This window comes from Ipomoea nil, unplaced genomic scaffold (assembly GCF_001879475.1).
Source record: "Ipomoea nil cultivar Tokyo-kokei standard unplaced genomic scaffold, Asagao_1.1 scaffold1421, whole genome shotgun sequence".
Classification (NCBI taxonomy): domain Eukaryota; kingdom Viridiplantae; phylum Streptophyta; class Magnoliopsida; order Solanales; family Convolvulaceae; genus Ipomoea; species Ipomoea nil.
This window is the reverse complement of record NW_017617849.1, coordinates 5776478-5787022: the sequence shown is the minus strand read 5'-3', so window position 1 is coordinate 5787022 and position 10545 is coordinate 5776478. Positions and strand designations below refer to the sequence as shown.

The 10545-nt window shown below is 31.1% G+C and overlaps 1 protein-coding gene across 2 annotated transcripts; it reads right to left on the bottom strand.

Annotated features, from left to right (window-relative positions):
- Positions 1–204: 204 nt before the first annotated feature.
- LOC109187197 (50S ribosomal protein L9) lies at positions 205–3360 on the bottom strand. Of its 2 annotated transcripts, XM_019337323.1 has the most exons (5): positions 2968–3357; positions 2718–2852; positions 1933–2040; positions 1609–1680; positions 205–610 (listed from the first exon to the last, which is right to left on the bottom strand). In XM_019337323.1, the coding sequence occupies exons 1-5, from the start codon at positions 3100–3102 to the stop codon at positions 446–448; spliced, it is 615 nt and encodes a 204-aa protein (XP_019192868.1). In that variant the 5' UTR covers positions 3103–3357; the 3' UTR covers positions 205–445. The 2 variants fall into 2 exon arrangements, with proteins under 2 accessions (XP_019192868.1, XP_019192869.1); XM_019337324.1 differs by lacking the exon at positions 1609–1680 and having other exon boundaries at positions 2968–3360.
- Between the last annotated feature and the right edge of the window lie 7185 nt (positions 3361–10545).

Below are 10545 nucleotides of genomic sequence, written 5' to 3'. Positions count from 1 at the left end.
AATTAGTTGCAATAATATTGAACTAAAAGGTATGAAGCAAAATTTACTATCAAATAGTTATAAGTTTCTCTCTGTTACCAGACTCATCATTTGGCCATGGGTTTTACACGTAACAAAACATGAAAATCTGTGGGCTGAATTCGGTGGGTATGCATAAATCATAATGCATGGCTTTCAATCCGCAACTTCCCTATGTGGACTTTCTTGCCACTGAAAATGAATGCAGAATAAGAATAGGAGATCATAATCAAATCCTTTCCTAGCCAAGATTACAAAATATTATGCCAGCAGTACTTGCACCATTACATCAAATTATCATTATTAAGATTCAGGAGACTCTTTAGGAATGATCGTTTAGCCCTTCGTCTACAACTATTTTTGCATTCCCGGCTAAAAAACAAGCTCTCCTCTCGTAGCAAAAGTGTTTTTGAGTTACTGCTCCTATTTATTTTCTCCGAATTTTTATTTTGAGAGCCCATTGCACCTTTCCATCGGGCAAAGGGATGGACCTTGGTAGGCGAAGTGGCACTTCAAATTCACCCAGAGAGGATAGAGGAGAAGGTAAGTGCAAATTCTCAGGTTCAATGCTCACAGAAAGCTGTCTTGCAACCTGAACATGACAAATAAGTTTAACAATTTTTCTTAACAAAACACATTTAGAATTACTCTGTCGTATGAAACAGCCTAACAGGACAATACCAATATGTGATAAACGCATTTGATACAATATGTCCGAGAACAATTATGCAGAAACACATTTGTTCAGTATAATATCGGTGCCATGAAAATATTACCAACTATATTACAGTTATAAGCAGCTAATCCAATTCAAGTCACTATGAGATTATGTTAGTAGTTGACTAGTTGTGTATTGTATGAATGTCAGCTTCAATACCATGTGCATGGAACAACTATTTATATAAAAGAGAATAGTGTGCAAAAGGAAGTCACAGTGCATTTAAACTATCAGAAGACCTCTTCTACATAGGCATTGAATGGATAGAGTTGTGAATCAACTTGTAAGTATAAACCAAATGTAGCAAAAGGAGGAGAGATTGGGCCGAGTATATATGTCACTAAAAAATTGTGCAGAATTAAGAGCAGCGACCTCGGGAAATTCAGTTATAGTTGTTTTTGGGTTCTATTTACATGTAAAACAGTTGGTGAATAAAAATTAGAGGGTTCTGGATTATGCAGAATTAAGAGCAGCAACCTTGGGGGAAATGCAGTTATAGTTGTTTTTGGGTTCTGTTTACATGTAAAACAGTTGGTGAAGAAAAATTAGAGGGTTCTGGATTTTTTTCTCCCTTCAATGTAGATCTCATTCCTAACAATTACCAATTGATTTGAAGATTATGGTTTTCCCTGCATACTTTTCCTAATTCTTTTTCTGCAGTACAAAAGCAATCAACTTTTCCCAGATATATCCAATAAAACATTCAGTTTTACCTACCATCCAAACACTAGGTATTAATCACAGAAGCAAAAACATAAGAAAAGATGGATACACAAAGACAGAAGATAAACATCGCATACGCTTTCTCAGTACAAAAGGCTAAAGGAAAAAGGAAAACAGAAGGGTAAAACATCCATGCCAAGAAATCTTACCTCATCTACAATTTCTTCTTTTGTTACAGGTTCTCGTATCTCATTGTCAACCTTGATGAATTTTCTGACAACCTATAAGTGAAGCAGGTTAGATAGGGAAGGAAAGTTTAGGAAAACAAGTGGTCCATAGTTGATTCTCATTGCCCTTAGAACTTCTAAGATGACACATGAACTTTATCCGCAGGTCATTTATCTTTTACCCCTTCCCAAAAGAATAAATTGCAAAAAAAAAAAAAAAAAAAAAAAAAAAAGTATAATAGAAAGCATCCACAAAGGAAAAACTTTCAAGGTAGAGACTAAAAGCTTTTGGCTGGGGATACTCACCACTTTAGTTCTATCAAGGCGATTGGCTGCTGCCTGGTATTCTTTCATCCTATCTTCCTTGGTCTGTGGAACCACTTTAACCTCTTCATCTTCTTTTGGTTGGTAAATCTGGCCAAAGGAGTGATATACTACAATGATTAATATTATGCACACCACATACAAGGGCAATATTGGCACTAAATGAAAGGAAAAGTATTGGAGAAATAAATTATTATTCTGTTTTAATGGAAAAAAGAAGATAGATACATTCCATATGACTAATGTTTCCGCTAGGGAATCATGTGGCTGCACCGATGCACTCACATGTATAAGCTTGTGGCTGAAAGGTAAAGGTTTCATTCTTTAGAAATATAAGCATATGGAAGAGGTATTTGATCACAATAGGTAAATAGTCTCCACTGAAACAAGAGATAAAGTGGTAATTTCATTTTCAGATAGAGAAATTAAAGTCATTAATACACATATACTCACTAAAACTTAAGTGAGGACACACCAACTTTATTCTATTAGCCTGCAATATCGGTTCCACATGGGTTTACAGGCAAACTGGACAAAATTTACAAAAGATTTGAAAATTAACATGAGATTTTCTTTAATCATAAACAAATGACACATAATTTCCCCCTCTTTTTTTATTGGTACATTTAGGAGAGTGGACCTGTGATCACAGTATGTCTTTGGCTCAGAATTTCCTTAGTTTATAACAGAAATGCCAAACATATAAGAGGAAATTGCACAACTGTATAGAAAAGTAAAGGAAATATTCAGTTTGAGGGTTCAAAAACCTTGCGCTGATCTTCGAGGAGATGCCGATACTTATCAATGTTAGGGACAGCAAGCAACTTTGGCATCAGATGGTTCCGAAAGAAACCCGGTGCAACCTTCACAGTATCGCCGACCTTTCCAAGCTTGCCAATGCTCTAATACATAATGAAACTAATAATCAATTAAAAATGGTTTAAAATGCGTGCAGGACTTCTGGATTTTCTCAAAATCAATCAAATAAATTGGTAAAAATAACAAAAACCAACTCACACTGGTGAGAATGACTTCCACTTTTCTGTAGCGGACGCCTTGAACGGCGTAGAAGAGTGGGTGGTGGAGCACTCCATCAGACGCAGTCTTCAGTTGGCGGCGGACGGCATTTCTGCCGATTTGTGCATAGGCCATTATTTTAGGCTGTGAAATTGACAACAGAATCGTAAGAGAACAGCGTACAGCACTGCTGCCTTACGCCCTTGCCTGCCTGTTCAAAGGTATGATCTGCCGCCGGCGTGCGGTGGCGATGGGTGAGTCCGGCGGACTCCGGGCGACTGACTGGTGAGTGGCGAGGGCTGAGTTGCTGACTTCAGCTTAGGTGAGTCGCATTGGCGATGAATTATTTGATATACCGATTAGGATTTTGGGATTTAGGTTTTAGGCTTATTTGGGTTTTGGAATGGGTAATGGGCTACAGGAAGTTATGGTAAGCATGGTTGGCCAATTGCCAGACCTAACCATTGGCTTGTAATTACGGTAAATTATTGTGTGAACCATAATCCATACAATGCTATGTGAACCATAATAAAAAGTATATTTTTAAATATTAAATGTATATTATTTTTGTATTGTATGTATATTATATAAAAGAAATAAGGGTCAAATAGGCCATCGAACTGCACACAATAATGCAATTAGGCCACTAAACCTAAAAAAATAACAATTCGGTCCCTAAACTAATCATTTTCATACAATTAAGTCAATTTACAGATTTTGCAAGTTAGTAACAGGTCACCCAAATTTTAAAATATATTTTTTTTAATTATTATTTAAAAATAATAATTTAAATTAAAAAAAAAAAAAAAAAGTTTAACCCTCTCCGCCGGAGACGAGTTTCTTTGTCTCAATGGCCGGAGACGAAGAGACTCTCCGTCTCCGGCCATGGAGACGAAGAGTTTCTTCGTCTCCGGCTGTGGAGACGAAGAAGGTTCTTCGTCTCTGGCTGGAGACGAAGAAGGTTCTTCGTCTCTGGCCGGAGACGAAGTAACTTTCTTCGTCTCCATGGCCGGAGACGAAGAAACTTTCTTCGTCTCCGGCAGAGCGAAGAAACCTTTTTTTTTATTTTAATTTATTATTTTTAAATAATAATTTAAAAAAAAAATATTTTAAAATTTTTGGGTGACCTGTTACTAACCTACAAGACCTATAAATTAGATTAATTGAGTGAATTTTGTTAGTTTAGTGGCCTAATTGTTGTTTTTTAAGGTTCAGTGGCCTAATTGTATTATTGTGTGCAGTTCAATGGCCTATTTGACCCTTATTCCTTATATAAAATAATGTACACTCAGTACAAAAATAATGTACATTATTTTTGTACTGAATGTACAATATTTTTGTATTGAATGTATATTCTTTTACAATTTACAAAATATGGTTCATACAACTTGTGTGGACCAAGGTCCACACAATAATGATTGTTGTAATTACATTTTATCTGTGTACTAGTTCTTTTATGTGCTTTGCGCGAATGGAGTAATGCCTAATGATTATTTTTAAATAAGTATTTCAAAGTATATCAATGTAATATTATATCGGAGATGTTCATGCATATGTAAATAAATATTGAATTTGTTTATTTAAATCAGTAATTTAAAGTATGTAAATGCAATATAATATATGAGAGATTGACTATATTGTCACTAAAATAAATGTTTGCAACTTTGTAATAACGCTAGTCTAAAAACGATAGTCTAAATAAATACTATTTTTTATTTAAATTTCTCTAATTCTTCTTAATTCTCTTTTGGGTATCACTGTCATTGTTTTCATCTTTAGTACATGTCCATTTTTTTTTATTGGTGGTGTGTTATGTGCAATTGGGTTACTGGTGGTAGCATAGATGGATATGTGTAGGAAGCTTTAGACTTGCCTTGTTGTGTATATGATATGATCTTAGTTGTACTATTAACTCTTTATCTTACAAGCACCTATTGATATTTGATAGTGGTAGCTTTAGAATATAACATATATAATAATATATAATAATAATTTTAAATATAATAAAAAATAACTAATAAGATATCAAAATAACTAACTAAAGTCTTGTGATTCAAAATAACAACAACAATAATAATAAGTGGTATAGTAGTGGTGGTGATGGTAGTGGTAGTGGTAGTTGTGTTATTTGTTATATAATAGTAACAACAACAACAACAACAACAACAATAATATCTACTATCTACTATACTAATAAGAGCCCAATAGAGTTAGGCCTATAATGGGCAGAAAAAATGACGGTCAAATTTTTTAATCAAATGAATGGCTCAGATTGATCAGATTTTAATTTTTTCTTAAGATTTCCTAATTTATCCTTAATGAATATGATTATCCGTTAACTTTTTCATTAAATATTATATTTTCCGTCACCGGAAAAGTTAACGGATAATCATATTCATTAAGGATAAATTAGGAAATCTTAAGAAAAAATTAAAATCTAATCAATCTGAGTCATTCATTTGATTAAAAAAATTAGGCAATCTTGACTATATTATCTTGCATTTATAAACTTAGAATTACCTATTTAAATACGCAAATTTAACATTCAATTATCTATGCATGAACAATTTCAATATAATCTTGCCGTGATATATTTTAAAGTACTTATTTAAAAAAAAAAACATTGGGCATTATCTTAATCGCGCAATGCGCGTAAAAAACTAGTTATAATAATAAAAAGTGGTATAGTAGTGGCGGTATATTGGTGGCAGTGTCTTGGTGGTGGTGGTGTAGTGATAGTGGTAGTTGTGTTATTTGTTATATAATAATAATAATTACTGGTGGTGGTATGGCGATGATGGTGATGGTGTGGTTGCAGTGGTATGGTGGTGGTGGCGACGGGGGTGGTGGTAGTGACCTAAGGTGGTGGTGGTGTAAAAGTTGGAAAAATGACTTCAAAAAAAAAAAAAAAAAAAAAAAAATAGGGAAAGTCATTTTCCTCCAAAACAAACATGTTTTCCAAAAGTCCACGGAAAATAATTTCAGTTGACTTGATTTTCAAGGCACATCCAAACACTGAAAATTCAAAAAATGATTTATATAAATCATTTCCCGGGTTTCCAAACACAACCATGGTAAGATTGTTGATATAAGTACATAACAATCCTTACTCCATGTATTACCCACCTCACTAAGTTAGTTTCATGAAAATTGAGTGGTGTCATATAAATGGAATTTATAACGCCAAAATTGCGCCATCTTATATTTCTAATTGATCAACTTCTTCCACCAAACATAATTTTGTGACATTCATCATTTGACATTTGATAATCTATATAATATTTTGTTTGATTTCTAATTATTTCATTATGATCTCTCTCACTATGACGTATGAAGGCAAATATATCGAAAGGTATCATCTCTTATAAGCTTTAGATCGAAAATTTGTTTTATTTGTACTTTAAATTATTCTTAATCCATGGAGGTGTATCTCATTGGTCTTACCCTTATAATTTTATTTGTGCTTTTTAGTTATATCCTAGCATATGATCTTCTCAATTGTTATTCCAAAAATGCTAATAGATTTATGGATTAGCATAAATTACACTTTTTTGTGCGTGTGTTTCAAAGATATATTTGAGTTGTATCACTCATTTATTATTATTATTTTTTAAATCTAGAGATGCTTCTTTTAGCTCTTAATTCGCATATGATCTCAAAAGATTCAATGTTTACACTTTATTTTCCTTTTGGAAATTCAAGAATTTGATTTTAGATTATTTATAAACATCATTCAAAGTTAACAATATTTGAATTAAAGAGTCAAAACATTAGAAAAATTCCTTAGTCAATAAAATCATGTTAGTTTAGCTATATCGCCACTTTTTTATTTTTTATTTTTGAAAATATTGGTTCAATACGGTCACACTTAGTTGAAATAATAACAAATGTGTCATCACATTACATAGTAATTGACAAAAAATTAAAATTACATATTTGACATTGTTGATTCATTCAAGAGTGTTAAACGAATTGACAAAAAGAATTAATTAGTTTAGATGAATTTTATACGTGACTTGATCATAATATATTAAACTCATTTGACATCTAATCTGAAATCATCAAAGGAGTTTGAATTACAAATAAATATATATATAACAAAAAATCATGACTTGGTCATAATATATTAAACTCATTTGACATCTAATCTAAAATAATCATAGGAATTTTTAAAAAAATAATAAAAATCAAAGGAGTTTGAATTACAAATAAATATATATATAAAAACATTGCCAAATCACTAGTACTAGTAAAATATGTTGCATTGTCAACATGAACATATACGTCACTGCCTGCGAATTCCTACATTGACAACGTTCAAATCTCCAAAAAACAATACAAACTTTTGTATTAAAATGGCCAATAAAAATACTACTCCATATTTCTAACCTAACAAAAATGTAAAAATTTATGAACAATTGTAAGTCAAAGGAAGGAATGATTGACTCTGATCTTGTAACAATTTATTGATTCAAAATGCTAATATTTAAAAAGTTGTTCAAAATAATTTTTTTGCGAAAGTCATTTTGCATGTAATCAGCTAACAATTAATAGATAGTTTACCAAATACTTTTCTATAATCAACTATTCAAATTCACTAACCCAATCAGCTAACAGTTATTTACCAAACACTCCCATAATAGTTAACTATGCCAAATCTGTATACTTATGAAAATAAATAAAAAAGTGTGTAAATTTTTTACCTAAAATATCTATTGGAAAAAAAAATAGGGGGGGGGGGAGGGGGGGGGGGATATTTACATTTTATTAGAATATGTGATTTTGTTGACAAACAAAAAAATTACTTTCCCCATAGCGTAACCATTTCAAACAATAGCTCTCTCAATCTCCTTGTAGATTTTGATTTTGTGGTTATATATACATATATATTGAGTGGAGAAGAAAGTGGATATTACTACTTTGTCCTCCAATTTTATTGTACGTACCAAAAAAAAAAATAGTGATTGCTTTAGATACTAATAGTGTCTCAAATTCAGAGGATCTTTAGTGAAATTTACTCTAAAAAAATCATTTAAAACTTATTTTCAACAATAAAATTATAATTGAATTATTGACACGAACATTAGGTCCGTAATATAATTCTACAAAATCAAAAAATATAAAAATATAATAAGTTTCAATCAAATATATATTCCTCATTTATGTCCATGTTTTTAATGCTAATCATTTTGTACCTTATGCTTTTTAGAGTTGTACTATATAATTTTTTGAACAAAAATACCCTTACCGTTATAACTCCCGTTATCTTTTCCATTATTGTTAACATGCACATGCATCCTCCATATATTTTATTATATTCTTTAATATATATATATATATATATATATATATATATTGGATTATTATAATAAAATTAAACTTGATTTCATATAGATTTTAATTAGTAGAGATTTATTAGTTATTTAAAAAAATATAAATATTGGACATATATTTTTGCACAGCGCGTATAGAAAAGACTAGTAAAAAATATGTGTTATAAAAAGATGGGGGATAAAGTACAAATAAGTCACTGACTATTAGGAAAATAATAATTAAATCATCGAACTCAAATAACCCCCAAATAAGGCATTGAACCCGAAAAAAAGGAGCAATTAATATTTTTAACAACTTAACTCTATTTTTGTTGATTAGATTGCCAAATGTTTATTATTATTATCCACATGGATAGTATTATATTTTAAAGTAATTATAATAAAAATAGTTTTGTTTTGTCAAGATTTGATTGATTCAATTATTATTATTTTTTCATTCTCCTGTTTAAAAATAATAATAAACAAATAAATTATATCTAAACAAGACAGAAACTATTTTGATTATAATTATTTTAAAATATATTACTATGTAGGTGGATTATAATAAAAAATGTAAATAAAATAAATATTTGACATTTTAGTCAGTAAAAACATAAAGTTAACTTGTTAAAAATATTAATTATTCTTTTCTTTTAAATTTAATGATTTATATAAAAATTATTTGAATTTGATGACTTAATTGCTGTTTCTCTTATCCCTAAAAAGAAAAAAAAAAAAAAAAGGAATAAGGTTCAAATTGGCCACTGAACGTAACATGAAAATGCAATTAGGCCACTGAACGAAAAAAAGATGCAATTAGACCACTGAACACCCAAAAACGTGCAATTAGGCCACTGAACACTCCAAATGTATGCAATTTCACCGAATAGCAGGTTACCATCAATTTTAGCAGGTTACCTGCTTACGTGGCGGCTGAGTTGGCATTTTTCATAATTTTTAATAACTTTTAATAATAATTTTTTTTTTTGAAAAAAATTGAAAATCAATAAATAAATAAATTTTAAAAAAATTAAATTTGTTTTAAATAATTTTTTTTAAAAAATTTTATTATTAAACTTTATTAAAAATTATTAAAAATGCCAACTCAGCTGCCACGTAAGCAGGTAACCTGATAAAATTGATGGTAACCTGCTATCAGGTGAAATTGCATACATTTGGAATGTTCAGTGGCCTAATTGCACTTTTTTTTCGTTCAGTGGCCTAATTGCATTTTCAGGTTACGTTCAGTGGCCAATTTGAACCTTATTCCAAAAAAAAATGCCGGCGAAACATCATGATTTCGCGCCGGTGAAAGAGATGGGCAGATGGCCCTCCCTGATAGTGAAGACAGACGGGAGCTTGACGTTTGCAATGGATAATATTTTTTTAATTTTTTTAAGAGTTAATACCTAAAATCGTCCTTGACTATAGTGGTTTTTCTCAATTTCGTCCTAAACGACTTTGGTGACCTAATATCGTCCCACATTTTTGTGTTTTGCTTAATTTAGTCCTCCATTTGTTATTCCGTCAAATTGGTGTTAAATAAAGGGACAATTCAGTAATGTCAATATTGATCTCTCTTTACTTTCAACTTGTAAAGTGGAAAATTCCTCTTTCTTGTACGAATTACACCCATAACTACTCTCGGACCTGCGAATCAAATTTTATATTCGCAGTTTTAGGAGTAATTCTGTGAGTAATTTGTAAAAAAAAAAAGGATTTCGCAGTTCACATGTCTATGAGTAAAGAGATGCCAATATTAAAATTACTGAATTGTCTATTTATTTAACACCAAATGGACAGAATAACAAATGAGGGACTAAATTAAGCAAAAACACAAAAGTCTGGGACTAAATTGAGCGAAACACAAAAGTGTGGGACGATATTAGGTCACCAAAGTCGTTTAGGACGAAATTGAGAAAAACCACTATAGTCGAGGACGATTTTGGGTATTAACTCATTTTTTTAATGAAAAAAGTTTACTCATAAAATTTTATCGGGCACGGTACGGATGACTAATTATGAGGACTTGCAGAGTAATTATTATCAAATAATTAATAATTGCAACCGTAGTCCCTGGACATTTTACCATACCTGACGAGAAAGAGATTGGTCGATTTGAAAATAGCAGCGAGTATCGGGTTCATTTAGAAAATATTACTGAGTACAGGGGCTATTCTAGAAATATCAGTGAGTACGGGGTTGATTTTGGATTTCTGAGAATGTTTCCTTAACTGTCTGTATTGGAAGAATAAATGCATTTCAA